A 16,163-nucleotide genomic window follows, 5' to 3' on the forward strand; every position below is an offset into this window, starting at 1 on the left:
AACACATGTTTTATGTAACTTTCGTTGTTTTTACAACAATTAACTGATGCTCCTCTTATGGTAATCACATATAAACTTACCATGTTCGGAGGGAAGTGCGGATCGTGGCCATCCCGGGCGAATAAAGGACTGTCGTTTGGGGAAAGATCCCCTCCCGAGGTAGCCATCACACACAATGAATTCACTCAAAACGTAAACACTGCGAAATTATAAATATTCCAAGGATAAAAACACTACATATACGTCGATATAATGCTACATGCAAACACACGTGTTACACACAGCGAACTGCTGATAGAATACACACACTGCCCCTTTTATACACATAAACAAGTTGTAATAGATGACAAATAATCAAATCTTTTCCGTTCAAATCCACCGTGAATAGTCAGAATCACACTGTACGTAGCTGCACCATTTCGTGATCGCTTCACCGACCCACACCCGTACCCACAGGTGAAAACGCTAATTCACTGATTCAAATTCCAATCACAGTTCACAAACCACGCCCATTTGTATACGTCACAGCGTCGGTTTCTAAACACGGTGATAAAAATAGCGTTGTGAAAAAGTATCCAATTAAGATCAAGTCATATTAGGTTGATATTCCGACTCTATAATCAGAAATTATTTAATTAGATTTGCTTACTTTGATACACAAAGTAGGTTTTGATGAACACAGCAAAACCAATTCAAAGTGAAACTAAGTTCGGCTTAGCCACGCCCCCTGTCGCGGGACATCAGGTTTTGATTGACAAGCGGCAGATAGCCACGGCAGGTGCCCCCTGACATACGCGTGTTTGTTATCGACAGATGATCGGCCGAGCCACAAAGAAACAGCCGTGGAATTGTCGACAAACTTGTATAGCTCACTCCACTTTCATAAAAAGGAAGAAATTTGATAGAAAAGGCCAATAACGATAATAGATAATTTCAGAGAGACAACAGATCTATGACTTGAATCACGAACCATGGATATTTTTATGTAACACAGACGATAGTAGCATTGCACTGTTTGCTGGTTGGATGAGGAATCCCTCACTTACTTTCCATCGCTAGAATTCATAGACCTACTACAGAATTGGTTGCCTGTAGTAATATACTACTATGAATTTTATCATTATTATTTATTACGATTTTTATGATGTATAACTAGGAACGTCAAAAAAAAACCCAAATAAATATTGATATACTTCACTGATTGAGCATGCTGAATTACCTCAAATTTCGCTAATAACATAATATAAAAGACAGGAATTTTTATATATAATATATTACTTGGGCAGAGACGTATATATCACATATATGTGTTGTATATGTCTCTGACTTGGGTAATGTTCGTAATGGTGTAACTTATATTGTAGTTTGCGCTGTAGTTTGACAGAAAGCTGTGGTAAGTCCGTGCCTATACATTTAATTTGACATTGAAATAACGAAATAAGTTAGCCTGCGTTAATGACGGATTGTGTGTAATTGTTTTGTTTCAGTTTAATCTTTACAAAATATTATTTTTTCGTTAAGTCGCGAAAGAAAATAACTGTCCATCGAGACAAGCACGACAGAGTTACTTCCCATTACTCAATCATGATATCCGAAATAAGTATGTACGTGGTGTGACATTGAACAGCTTAAACAAAGCTGCACTTGATAAAGACCCAAACTGGTCTGCCCCTACTCTAGTTTGGGACAGAGAGGTGAGGTCCAGTGGGGATAAATAAACATAACTCTTTAAAAATCTTCTAAATCGTCATACTATCATAGAGTCATCATAATACTTTCGTGTCGTCCTACTACCTTAGTGTCACCAATCTACCATAGTGTCGTCCTACTACCTTAGTGTCACCAATCTACCATAGTGTCGTCCTACTACCTTAAGTGTCACCAATCTACCATAGTGTCGTCCTGCTACCTTAGTGCCGTCAATCTACCAGTGTCGTCCGACTTCCTTAGTGTCGCCAATCTACCATAGTGTCGTCCTACTACCTTAGTGTCACCAATCTACCATAGTGTCGTCCTACTACCTTAGTGTGACCAATCTACCATAATGTCGTCCTACTACCTTAGTGTCACCAATCTACCATAGTGTCGTCCTACTACCTTAGTTCCGTCAATCTACCATAGTGTCGTCCTGCTACCTTAGTGCCGTCAATCTACCAGTGTCGTCCGACTTCCTTAGTGTCGCCAATCTACCACAGTGGCGTCCTACTACCTTAAGTGTCACCAATCTACCATAGTGTCGTCCTACTACCTTAAGTGTCACCAATCTACCATAGTGTCGTCCTACTACCTTAGTGTCACCAATCTACCATAGTGTCGTCCTACTACCTTAAGTGTCACCAATCTACCATAGTGTCGTCCTGTTACCTTAGTGCCGTCAATCTACCATAATGTCGTCCTACTACCTTAGTGTCGTCAATCTACCATAGTGTCGTCCTACTACCTTAGTGTCACCAATCTACCATAGTGTCGTCCTGCTACCTTAGTGTCACCAATCTACCATATTGTCGTCCTACTACCTTAGTTTCACCAATCTACCATAGTGTCGTCCTACTACCTTAAGTGTCACCAATCTACCATTGTGTCGTCCTACTACCTTAAGTGTCACCCTACTACCTTAAGTGTCACCAATCTACCATTGTGTCGTCCTACTACCTTAGTGTCACCAATCTACCATTGTGTCGTCCTACTACCTTAGTGTCACCAATCTACCATAGTGTCGTCCTACTACCTTAAGTGTCACCAATCTACCATAGTGTCGTCCTGCTACCTTAGTGCCGCCAATCTACCATAGTGTCGTCCTACTACCTTAGTGTTGCCAATCTACCATAGTGTCGTCCTACTACCTTAGTGTCACCAATCTACCATAGTGTCGTCCTGCTACCTTAGTGCCGCCAATCTACCATAGTGTCGTCCTACTACCTTAGTGTTGCCAATCTACCATAGTGTCGTCCTACTACCTTAGTGTCACCGATCTACCATAATGTCGTCCTACTACCTTAGTGTCACCAATCTACCATAATGTCGTCCTACTACCTTAGTGTCACCAATCTACCATAGTGTCGTCCTACTACCTTAGTGCCGTCAATCTACCATAGTGTCGTCCTGCTACCTTAGTGCCGTCAATCTACCAGTGTCGTCCGACTTCCTTAGTGTCGCCAATCTACCATAGTGTCGTCCTACTACCTTAGTGTCACCAATCTACCATAGTGTCGTCCTGCTACCTTAGTGTCACCAATCTACCATATTGTCGTCCTACTACCTTAGTTTCACCAATCTACCATAGTGTCGTCCTACTACCTTAAGTGTCACCAATCTACCATTGTGTCGTCCTACTACCTTAAGTGTCACCAATCTACCATTGTGTCGTCCTACTACCTTAGTGTCACCAATCTACCATTGTGTCGTCCTACTACCTTAGTGTCACCAATCTACCATAGTGTCGTCCTACTACCTTAAGTGTCACCAATCTACCATAGTGTCGTCCTGCTACCTTAGTGCCGCCAATCTACCATAGTGTCGTCCTACTACCTTAGTGTTGCCAATCTACCATAGTGTCGTCCTACTACCTTAGTGTCACCGATCTACCATAATGTCGTCCTACTACCTTAGTGTCACCAATCTACCATAATGTCGTCCTACTACCTTAGTGTCACCAATCTACCATAATGTCGTCCTACTACCTTAGTGTCACCAATCTACCATAGTGTCGTCCTACTACCTTAGTGCCGTCAATCTACCATAGTGTCGTCCTGCTACCTTAGTGCCGTCAATCTACCAGTGTCGTCCGTCTTCCTTAGTGTCGCCAATCTACCACAGTGGCGTCCTACTACCTTAAGTGTCACCAATCTACCATAGTGTCGTCCTACTACCTTAAGTGTCACCAATCTACCATAGTGTCGTCCTACTACCTTAGTGTCACCAATCTACCATAGTGTCGTCCTACTACCTTAAGTGTCACCAATCTACCATAGTGTCGTCCTGCTACCTTAGTGCCGTCAATCTACCAGTGTCGTCCGACTTCCTTAGTGTCGCCAATCTACCATATTGTCGTCCTACTATCTTAGTGTCACCAATCTATCACAGTGTCGTCCTACTACATTAGTGTTGCCAATCTACCATAGTGTCGTCCTACTACCTTAGTGTTGCCAATCTATCACAGTGTCGTCCTACTGTCTTATTGTCGTCATACTATCATAGTACCGTTATTCTACTACAGTACAGTCATTCTACATTAGCGTCGTCATACTATCTAAGGGACATCATACTCTCACCGTGTCGTCATTCAACCATAGTGTCGGTACGCTACCTTTGTGTGTTATACTGCTTGAGTTACGTGATCGGTACTATCTTGGTGTCGTCTTTCTACCACAGTGTCGTCATAATACATTAGTATTCATTCTTCTTTAGTGTCGTCATACTACTTTTATGTCGTCCAAATACCCCAATATCGTCATCTACACTAATATCGTCATCTACCTTAATGTCGTCATACTATAACAGTGTTGTCGTGCTACCTTTGTGCTATCATAATTCATTAGTGTCGTCAACCTGCTTGTGTCGTCCTATTACCTCAGTGTCGTCATTTACCTTAGTGCCTTCATACTACCTTAGTGTCGTCATACGTCCTTTGTGTCGTCATACTACCTTAGTGTCGTCATACTACCTTAGTGCCGTCATGCCTTCTTAATGTCATCACACTTTCGTTTTGTTGTCATACTACCTAAGTGTCATCATACTACCTTAGTGCCGTCATTCCTTCTTAGTGTCGTCATACTATCTTTTTGTCGTTATACTACCTTAATGCCGTCTTACTTTCTTTGTGTCGTCATACTTTTTAGTGTTGTCATACTTTCTTAGTGTTGCCATACAACCTTAGTGCCTTCATACTACCTTAGTGTCGTCATACGTCCTTTGTGTCGTCATACTACCTTAGTGTCGTCATACTACCTTAGTGCCGTCATGCCTTCTTAATGTCATCACACTTTCGTTTTGTTGTCATACTACCTAAGTGTCATCATACTACCTTAGTGCCGTCATTCCTTCTTAGTGTCGTCATACTATCTTTTTGTCGTTATACTACCTTAATGCCGTCTTACTTTCTTTGTGTCGTCATACTTTTTAGTGTTGTCATACTTTCTTAGTGTTGCCATACAACCTTAGTGTCGTTACACTACCTTAGTGTCGTTATTTTATCATAGTGTCGTTATACTACCTAAGTGTCGTCATACTTCTTTAGTGTCGTCATACTACCTTAGTGTCATCATACGACCTTAGTGTCGTCATACTACCTTTGTGTCGTCAAAATCTCTTGGTATCGTCATACTTTTTTTGTGTCGTCATACTACCTTAGTGTCGTCATACTTCTTTAGTGTCGTCATACTACCTTAGTGTCATCACACTACGTTAGTGTCGTCATACTTCTTTAGTGTCGTCATACTACCTTAGTGTCGTCATACTACTTAAGTGTCGTCATACTACCTAAGTGCCGTCATACTTCTTTAGTGTCGTCATACTACCTTAGTGTCGTCATACTAAATAAGTGTCGTCATACCACCTTAGTGTTGTCATACTACCTAAGTGTCGTCATACTACCTTAGTATCGTCATACTACCTTTGTATCGTCATACTACCTAAGTCGTCATACTACCTTAGTGTCGTCATACTACCTTAGTGTCTTCATACTACCTAAGTGTCTTCATACTACCTAAGTGTCGTCATACTACCCAAGTGTCGTCATACTACCTTAGTGTCGTCATACTACCTTAGTGTCTTCATACTACCTAAGTGTCGTCATACTACCTTAGTGTCGTCATACTACCTTAGTGTCGTCATACTGCCTTAGCTATTATACTACGTAAATGTTGTTTATTTTACTTTATTGTCATTCTTCTTCTTTAGTTTTTATTTTGTTTATTCCAAATTAATAGAAATAACTTATTTGAAAGCAACAGACAGAATATCGCAAACACACCATATATCTTAATCACATTTATTTTATGTACTGATACTCTTGCAAAACCAGCATGATACTATAATCAGCTTGTTTCTATCACGAAACTTTAAAACGGCTGACTGAACAGTGGATTATTGGTAAAAACAACCCATCTCGGAAATACTTTGATCCACCAATCAATTTGATCCTTACGTTAACAACCTAACACACCAAACCTAAAATCAGTGGGAAGTGACGCAGTGTATTATACGATTGTCCTGGTATCATTGTTTGTTGTTGCTAACGAGACCTTGGCCTTAAATTTAATTCATGCATAGCAATGTCTCTTGGGGCAGGGAATACTGAAAACTGTAAAAGCTCATGGACTCCTTTCTCATCCATAATTGACGTTTGCTTTTACAGTATATGGTAAGAGATGAGATCAGGGGTTGTGTTTAAACCGCAGAGAAAAGAATACTAAGACTTTGCGTAACGACAGCAGTCAACAAAAACATATCAAACTAATGTCTGCCGATAAAAGAGGACGGCGTTCTCGCCACAATGATGATGACGACAAGGAAAGACGCAGTGACAGCAACGATAGGTCAAGAGCAGACAGAGACGGTGAAAAATCTAGTCGTCGCGGTGCGCGAAACGACAGGGACGCAAGCAATGGCAGGTCGAGCAGAAGATCAGGAAGAGACAGCCGTGTAAGGAGCAGCGACCGGAAGTCTAGTAGGGACGACGAACAGTCCAGTAGAAATGACCGGAAGTCTAGCAGGGACGAGGAACAGTCTAGCAGAAATGGCCGGAAGTCTAGTAGAGACGATGACCGGTCAAGCAGAAATAGTCGTAAATCTAGCAGGGAAGATGAACGGTCAAGCAAGGACGGCCGGAAATCTAATAGGGAAGACGAAGAAGGAAAAGGCAGGCCATCACGGAACGACAGCGACAGACGAAGAACTGATCAAAGTACAGAGGAAACTATTGAGGTCAATTCGATTCTTGCAGAGATAGCAGAAGAAACGTGTCGCTATGGCGACTGCCTCATGTTTCTTACCGAAGTCGTGCATGCTCGAAAATATCTCAATGACAAACAAAGGGATATGCTGTGGTCATCATTCAGAAAACGGACAAGCGCTAAACGCAACTCGTGGCGAAAGAGTCTAGAACTTGAACGAACCTCGGAAAAAAAGGAGACGGAATCATCGGCTGCAGAATACAAAAACAAGCTCTCGAAAAAAATTGTGGCAAACTGCAAGTCTGTGCTCGCTTTAATTGACGATTATCTGCTGCCATATTTAGACAACACGTCACGACGGGACGAGAAGAGTGACATCGAAGCACGGATTTTTTACCTGAAACTCCAAGGTGACGCAAACAGGTATATGTGGGAGATAACGGAGGACAGAGAAGACAAGAGGCGATATGAAGAAGAGGCAGACAAATCATACGAACTCGCCTATGAAAAAGCGGTCAAAAACATTGGCCCTGCCAAGCCGCTCCGACTGGGCCTGGCTCTTAATTACGCCGTTCTCCATTTCGAGGTTCTTAACCAGAAGGACAAAGCCTGTTCTTTGGCCAAGAAGGCGTCTGATGACGCAGAACGGGAAGTTGATAAACTGAACAAAGAAGATAAAATGGCAAGTGAATCTATCATTGAATCACTTGAACATAATATTCACATATGGAAAGAGACAAGAGATTGAATGGAACCAAAGTTTGGAACATAATCAGAGATTGTGACGTGTATCCCGGGTAGACTTTGGTGGTGTTGGATTATTTGTAATTTGTGATTGTTTTTATGTTTAACAATTGGTTCCGCATTTATGCTGGGATAGCTTGTATTATTGGAGATTATCAAGTGTTTCGCGATTTTAAAGACTTTCTATAATGTTGGAGACTATGCTTGATTTCGCGAATTCGCATAAACTGTTTGTGATGTCGGAATTTTAGTATTTGTGATTATAGCCTGAGGCTCTTTAGGAACAACGATTGATAGAGATAGATACAGGACAGTAAGTCAGTGTTTCCACGTTTTTGTCTATTTCTATCACATTTTGTATCGATGCTCATCAAAGATAGGGAAAGTCTATGTAAACTGATATTGTATTCTTTTTAAATTTGTTAACACCGGAATTGATTCCAAATAAGGAAAGGTGGCATTTTTTCGAGTTACACATATTCACGTGGGGATGCTTTCGAGTAAAACATGAAATTTCTAAAGGAATCACTGAACTCAACAGATAGTTATGTGTTATGCTAAACTCAGATAAGAATGTGTTATGTTAAACTCAGCACATAGTTATGTTTTATACTAATCTCAGCAGATAGTTATGTGTTATACTAAACTCAGCAGATAGTTATGTGTTATACTAAACTCAGCAGGTAGTTATGTTATACTTAACTCAACAGATATGTATGTGTTATACTAAACCAAGGAAACCTTACCAAGGAAATAAACACAGAACTTTAAATTGTCCCGAGTATTACGTCACGTCAGATATTCCACGTCCAAATCTCGACTCGGATGTGTTCTGATAATGTTAGAGACAGGACGTTATGTAAACTTACCAGAGGTCCAGAGATTCTTCCATTTTTACATTCATATTGTAGAAAACGAATTTCATTTCCTCTGTGAATGTCCTATCTATAATATCCGTGCTGATTATTTCTTTAAACTGATCTGCAATATAACGAATTTCAATTTTAAAGAAACAACTTTTTGTACATTGTAATAAGTAATGAACTTCAACACTTTTAAAAAAAAAAATATCGATATAGTGATTGTATTGTGTGTTGTGTTGCGTTGTAATGTATTGTATGGCATTGTATTGTATTGTATTGTATTGTATTAATCTGGTAAAAAAACAGTTACGTGGAAGAAACAAAAGGTGTGTCCTGCTCTCACTTCTCCGACATCAGTGTCCGTCTCTGGATAAGTGATATTATACAGTGAAATATACCGGATTATACACGTACTTGCCGTTGTTATAAAATTATCTGATTTATGAAAATTACGAAAGTTATGGAATTATGAGGCTTCTGCACCCCCCGTTTAGATTTTGATATTTCTTTCGATCACTTTGTATTTTCCTCAGCTGCCTCTTTGGTTTTCAACATTTAGGTCCTGGACGATACAGCTGTGTGACTCAGTTTTGACAATTTCTTACTCTAGATTTGTATCAAAAGGTGTTGTTCACTTGTGTCTTTTGTACAATCACTATACCGTTATCTATACCACAAGGAACTGAGAATTTGTTATTGTGTAGTGGATGCATTTGAAACTGTCCTTATCAGAATAAAGTATTAATTCTAAAAAATCTATAAAAAATATTTTGTTTTCTCGTCACTGGAACTCCATCATACATTTCTGGAAATAAATAAAACACCATCAGAAATGAATTACGATATTAGATTTGTTCGTACTCTGTGGTTCTGTGCTGGCCTGTTATCCGTGTGTCTATTGTACAATGTTTGATACAGATAAACATACATCGATACAACCAGAGACACTTGGCTGTCTATGGGCACACGTGAATGCATCACCGGGTATATGGATATAACTTTTCACATACCTGGTTGATCCAGAAACAAATGTTCACAAATATATATATCTTGGTACATTAATAAACCGTATCACAATAAAGGTAAGTAAGTACCAAGGTAAGTAAGTACACCCAGATACACTTGGTAGCACGAGGTATACCCAGATACGCTTGGGTAAAAAGGGATATTCCAAGATACACTTGGTTAACACAGGTTACAACCAGATACACCATGGTAACATGACCTATTTACTACAGGGTAACACAGGTCACAACCAGATACACCCGGGTAACACGGCCTGTGTACTACAGGGTAACACAGGTCACAACCAGATACACTTGGGTAACAAGGGATCATCTAGATACACTTGGGTCAAAAGGAATACTCCCAGGTACACTTGGTTATCACGAGATACACCAAGATACAATCGGGTGACAAGGGACAGCCTTTTTACAATAAGATGGGTAAAAGAAATATATCCAGATTGAACTGGGTAACACGAGATACACAGATACACATGTGGCTACTACAGGGTAACATAGGACATACCCAGATACGTATTGGTATAGCGGAATATGCCCAGATACACTTGGTAACACTGGATACACCCAGATAATTTTGGGTATGGTGGAATATATCAAGACACACTTCGGAACCACTGGATACAAGATACACTTAGCTCACACGGGATACAGCTGGTTACTACTGGATACGGTACAAGTTATGGCGAACTAGTACAACATTTCACGTCAAATTCTCAGTAACGGAGTGAAAATTAATCTAAAATCGATTTTCTTGAGATTAAAACTGTTTAAGTATTGATCTCTAGCCTTCTAAATTATCTTGGGAGTCTTTAGGAACACATTTATCGATTTTACTCTGAATTCAGAAGACATTCATCAAACTGAGAAAATTATATACCGTAACGGCAAGTCACCATGTCGGAATAAAAATAGAAAGCACATTAGTAAAACCAATTTCAGAGGTTGGGGACCTGAGCCAAAGGAGTGTTGTGTAAAACAAACCTCTTATTTTACTTTTACCGTAAACTTTAACCCTCGATTAACCCTAATCAATCTCCTAACCTACAGCGTTATTTTTTATGAATGCAATTCATTTCGTACTACATGGCTGACATTACTCAGTTATTCAGAGGATGGAATTACACCATAGCTGGTATCACTACTCAAACGGTCGAAGTACAATATGGCTGGTATTACTGAGTTACTCTGACGGTCGAAGTACGATATGGCTGGTATTACTTAGTTACTCTGACGGTCGAAGTACAATATGGCTGGTATTACTTAGTTACTCTGACGGTCGGAGTACAATATGGCTGGTATTACTGAGTTACTCTGACGGTCCAAGTACAATATCGCTGGTATTACTGAGTTACTCTGACGGTCGAAGTACAATATGGCTGGTATTACTGAGTTACTCTGACGGTCGGAGTACAATATGGCTGGTATTACTGAGTTACTCTGACGGTCGGAGTACAATATCGCTGGTATTACTTAGTTACTCTGACGGTCGAAGTACAATATGGCTGGTATTACTGAGTTACTCTGACGGTCGAAGTACAATATGGCTGGTATTACTGAGTTACTCTGACGGTCCAAGTACAATATTGTTGGTATCACTCAGTTACTTAAATGTTTGGAGATCAACCTTAATGGTATCACATATTTACCCAATTTACCCAGACAGTCAGAGTACATGACCGGTATCACAATTTTATCCAGACGGTCGGAGTATATGACCGGTATCACAGATTCACCCAGACGGTCGTAGTATATGACCGGTATCACAGATTTACCCAGACGGTCGGAGTACATGAACGGTATCACAGATTTACCCAGACGGTCGGAGTCGTGACCGGTATCACAGATTTACCCAGACGGTCGGAGTACATAACCGGTATCACAGATTTACCCAGAGTGTCGGAGTACATGACCGATATCACAGATTTACCCAGACGGTCGGAGTACATGAGCTGTATCACAGATTTACCCAGACGGTCGGAGTACATAACCGGTATCACAGATTTACCCAGAGTGTCGGAGTACATGACCGATATCACAGATTTACCCTGACGGTTGAAGTATATGACCGGTATCACAGATTTACCCAGACGGTCGGAGTACATGAGCTGTATCACAGATTAACCCAGACGGTTGGAGTATATGACCGGCATCACAGATTTACCCAGACAGTCGGAGTACATGACCGGCATCACAGATTTACCCAGATGCTCGGAGTACAGGAGCTGTATCACAGATTAACCCAGACGGTCGGAGTACATGACCGATATCACAGATTTACCCTGACGGTTGGAGTATATGACCGGTATCACAGATTTACCTTGACGGTTGGAGTATTTGACCGGTATCACAGATTTACCCAGACGGTCGGAGTACATGACCGGTAGCACAGATTAACTCTGACTGTCGGAGTACATGACCGGTATCGCAGATTTACCCAGACGGTCGGAGTACATGACCGGTATCACAGATTTACCCAGACAGTCGGAGTACATGACCGGTATCACAGATTTACCCAGACAGTCGGAGTACATGACCAGCATCACAGATTTACCCAGACAGTCGGAGTACATGACCGGTATCACAGATTTACTCTGACTGTCGAAGAAGTTGTTTTTTTTCAGATCACTCTGATAAGACGGAGGAGGTGTTTCGGGGATTCATCAATATTGACCACAGCCCCTAAATGACAGAGGGAGTAGACTTGCAAGGTGTTGAGGTAGACTCGCAAACGGAACCGGCAAGGGATCCGACCGGGCAGGGTCAGGACGGAGAAAGTGAAACGGTCTGTGAATTAAAACAAAGCAGGATGGCAGCAGTTTTATGGAGAAGTGGAGGACATCCATGAATCAGTGATTGCCGGGAACAAAGACAGGAAAGTGAAGTGTATGTTCACGTGCAGTGTGAAATGGGAGAGGTTTGGAGAGAAAGAAAGGAAGGGAATGAAAAGAGAAAACAGCGACGGAAATAGGATGTGCAAGAGGCAACTAACACCAATAAAGAGCTAAGACAAAGGGTGAGGGAATCTACAGCTGAAGCAGCCCGTCAGTGAATTGAGAGAGTGCCGTGGATGAAAGGCTATTGAAACTAAGAAGGACAGAAACAAAACGACAGAATCGGAAAGAGAGAATTAGAATGAAAAGAGATTTTTCTTAAATCAATTCCAGTTCATGTAGAGACTTCAGAAGGCTGTCAAAGGATTACTTTGATGATGTCCAGATGTGCCTCACCTGAGGCTATTATACGACAGCATGGCAGATACTGGAAGTTGGGATGATAACCGAATGCATTATATCTGTGATACTCTTTACAGTATCCGTGAACTTGGTGGTGAAAATGGTAGTGAAGATGAGCAAAGGCCCTTACACGGCAGCTGGCATTTGACAACCACCTACCAGAGGTTTCAAAGATGATGTGACGGTGATGACGAGGACTGTGGTGAAAAGAATGTAGGCCGTTAGAGACCTAAACATGGGAACGTACGAAATTCGATGTCTCGTACTGAAGGCAAGCTAGTGAAAAGAAAGAGACATTTACGATCCGGAGAGTTGACATACCAACAGTCACGGAAAATTCAGTTAAGACAATTGCCAAGTAGTTTGACTATTCTCTAAATGACAGTAGGCTACAACGGAAATCAAGACCGGCACGGTATTTCCCATTGCTCTTGCGGTCATTACCTATCTGCAGAGTTGGTCGAGTAAACCTCAGAGCTTCAATGGTGTAGGCTTGAACATCGCAGGATCCAGACTCCATTCAGTTAGTAAGGGAGGAATTAATAGAGATCATAGAGGTCATCGCGCTGAGGCGCCGTGGTCCAAGGAGCAACTAACTAAAGAAATGGGATACTAAATATGTATTTGAGACAGACTCTTGCGTGGGAATTGCAGCTAGGCAATTGAAAGTTGTTTTTGGAGGATGTGACAGCGGAAAGATTGCTGGGGTGCTTAGTCTCCTCTTGAAGTCCTTCAAACTTTGTTTCATAGAAATTAAAGACAAGGCTACATGCGCACTTTTCGGGAAACCAGTCGACAATGCTCATGAGATCACATACATGACGACACGATCAGATACTTAATCATGGCTATATTGGCAAAACGGTGCCTGGCGGAAGATGCCGACACATTAAAAATGACTGAACTTTGGAGTAGACAAGAAGAGCAGCATGTAAGCACGTGGGATACTAGCAACAACAGTAGTGATGCGGCGGGGTGATGTTGAGCTTGTGCAATCATCTAGCGACCAGGCTGCGACAACAACTTGTAGTAGCAAGAGCAAAACAGTTCAAGGTTTTGCTGGATCAACCCAGCCGGCGTACCCCTGAAGGACGTCGTGGAGTAACCATCGGAGCTTCTGAGGAAAGAGAATCGACCTGATGATAGGATTGTTAAGTTTTAAATTAACGGCAAAACGCCATTGTTAGCTATATTACCGTTTCCGAATTATATATTTATCTATGAAATGAACCGATGTCTAATTTATCTATTCTTCCATTAACGTGTTAATGTTACTGGATGTAATTATACAATTCTGTAACCAGTTGCAGGGCGTAATGGAAATCATTCGATTATTTAAGCTTTGCTTTTTTCTTTTGTGTGTGAATGATCGTGTCATCCACATGTAAAACTGTCGATGTAATTTCTGGGCTGGTATTCGTTTTACCTGGAGGATCACTGAGCAATTAGTGAACAGAGCTAATTCATGCATTGCAAATCCCAAAACAAATGTTTACAATTGCAAAGCTGGCGACACATTCAAAAGAACTGGTAAAAACTTTCACATTAGATAACCCCCTCCCCTTTCCACAAACACAAAATTAAAACATAGAAAAACGCAATTTTGTAAAGGGAAATAGAAAAACCATGACACATACTTTCGATATTTTTCTAATTTCATTAACCTACTGAATCCTGACAGACATCAAATTATACAGCTGTCTGTTTGTCTTATGACTGAATACATAATTAATATATGTGCACAGTTTGTGTAATGTCCAGAATCTCTCTTGAATATTGTTGTCTATATCATCACTCAAAGTTTCATACGGATGGGATGCTGAGATAAAACACCAGCGCCTATATCCAATTAATACTGTATTTTATCATTCTTATTGCCATTCATTCAATCTTCATTGTTGACAGTAAATATATTATCAGCTTTCGAATGATTGTTCTCCCACGCTCTCCGTTGGTAACGGACACCGAACACAGTATCCTCGGTTTAAGATGAAATCCTGCGTCACCTTTTTCAGGATACCCCTGTTGGTTGGTTTTGGTGCTCACATGACATTTCCTTCACCATGTGTGGTACTCACACAAGACATTGTCAGGACAAATTTTCACTCCAAGTATCCAAACGACATTGAACTTCTGATAGGAGACTTCCCCTTAGCTTGTGAAAGACGACATTGGGGTGAAATATAGTCAATTTCATTTCATAAAATTTTCTATTGTCTGTTAAATGAAGGTATCTCCATGAAAGGAAAATCACAAATCAGTCAATAATGCGCGTGTCCGCCTAGGGCATTGATACCGGTTGTGCGTCATCTCATGAAATTGCTGAGAGTCTGGAAGAATGCCCGGGGCAAATGGTTCCATTTCTTGAGGAATCTCTGTTCCAGATTTGCCAATATCAACGGAACTCCATCAGCAGCGATTCTTCTCCCAATTCCATCCCACACATGTTCTATCGGTGTCATATCCAGTGAAAGAGATGGCCAAGGCAGGACATTCACTGTATTCTGTGCAAGGAAATCCATAGGTACTCGAGCAGTGTGAAGACGGGCGTTGTCCTGCTGGAAAAACTGTAGTTACAGCTTAGCAGTAAACAAGGGAACGCCATAAGGCCTGATAACGTCATCCCAGTACATCACTCCTGTTACATGTTGACGGGAGACATGACGTGAAGAGGTGTCCGATGGTGGTAACTGAAGGCTCCTCATACCATCACGATGCCGCCATCCCATCTATTAGCCTGCAGGACACAACGTTCGTTAGGTAGACGCCACACATGCAATCTGCCATCAGCATGCAATCGAGACTCGTCTGAGAAAAACGCCGTCTTTGAAGACGTTGCTGTCGATGGCGCTGAGTGAATAGGTCCTACATAAGGACGTCGGCGGTTAATGCCATTTTCATGTAGACGACGGCGGACGGTCTCGGCAGACATTGGGCGTCTTCTTACTCTGATGGCAGCTGCGGTTCTGGTTGCAGGCTGGGTCCGGTTACGAAGGTGAGTTGCTGGATGTAGCGATCTTGGGCTCGAGTTCTCACCTTTGGTCTCCCCGTCCGGGAACGATCAGAAATATAACCCATATGTTGGAAGCGTCCAGCAAGCCTGGTGATAGTGCTTACATGCCATCCCAAGTGTCTGGCTACAATTGTGGCTGAGCTGCCCGCCTGCAAACTTCCAAGAGCCATTCCTCTCTGCAGTTGTGTTTCATGAGCAATATTATCCTACCTTCACTGAATGAATGGTTTTGGAACTGGCCACTTTATAAAGGAAACGTCTCAGTGAAAAGCTCATCTGTATTGGCAACACCCGTGATTGCACGTGCAGAATTCACGATTTTACGCATTGCGCATGTGTCGGTGTGAATAGTGTCGGGAGTGAACAAAAAACACGCTATTCCATCATTTGAA

The 16,163-nt window shown here is 41.5% G+C and overlaps 1 protein-coding gene across 1 annotated transcript in view; it reads right to left on the reverse strand.

Moving 5' to 3' along the window:
- LOC132560300 (prickle planar cell polarity protein 3-B-like) overlaps positions 1 to 165 on the reverse strand; it is an 86,478-nt gene extending 86,313 nt beyond the window's left edge. The window contains exon 1 of the mRNA XM_060224966.1: positions 81 to 165. Coding sequence (XP_060080949.1) covers positions 81 to 83 — 3 coding nt within the window. The 5' untranslated portion in view covers positions 84 to 165. The remainder of the gene's footprint in view (positions 1 to 80) is intronic.
- Positions 166 to 16,163: the final 15,998 nt, after the last annotated feature.

This window comes from Ylistrum balloti, unplaced genomic scaffold (assembly GCF_031769215.1).
Source record: "Ylistrum balloti isolate Yb309-2 unplaced genomic scaffold, AGI_CSIRO_Ybal_v1 Utg371048, whole genome shotgun sequence".
In the NCBI taxonomy this organism is placed as follows: domain Eukaryota; kingdom Metazoa; phylum Mollusca; class Bivalvia; order Pectinida; family Pectinidae; genus Ylistrum; species Ylistrum balloti.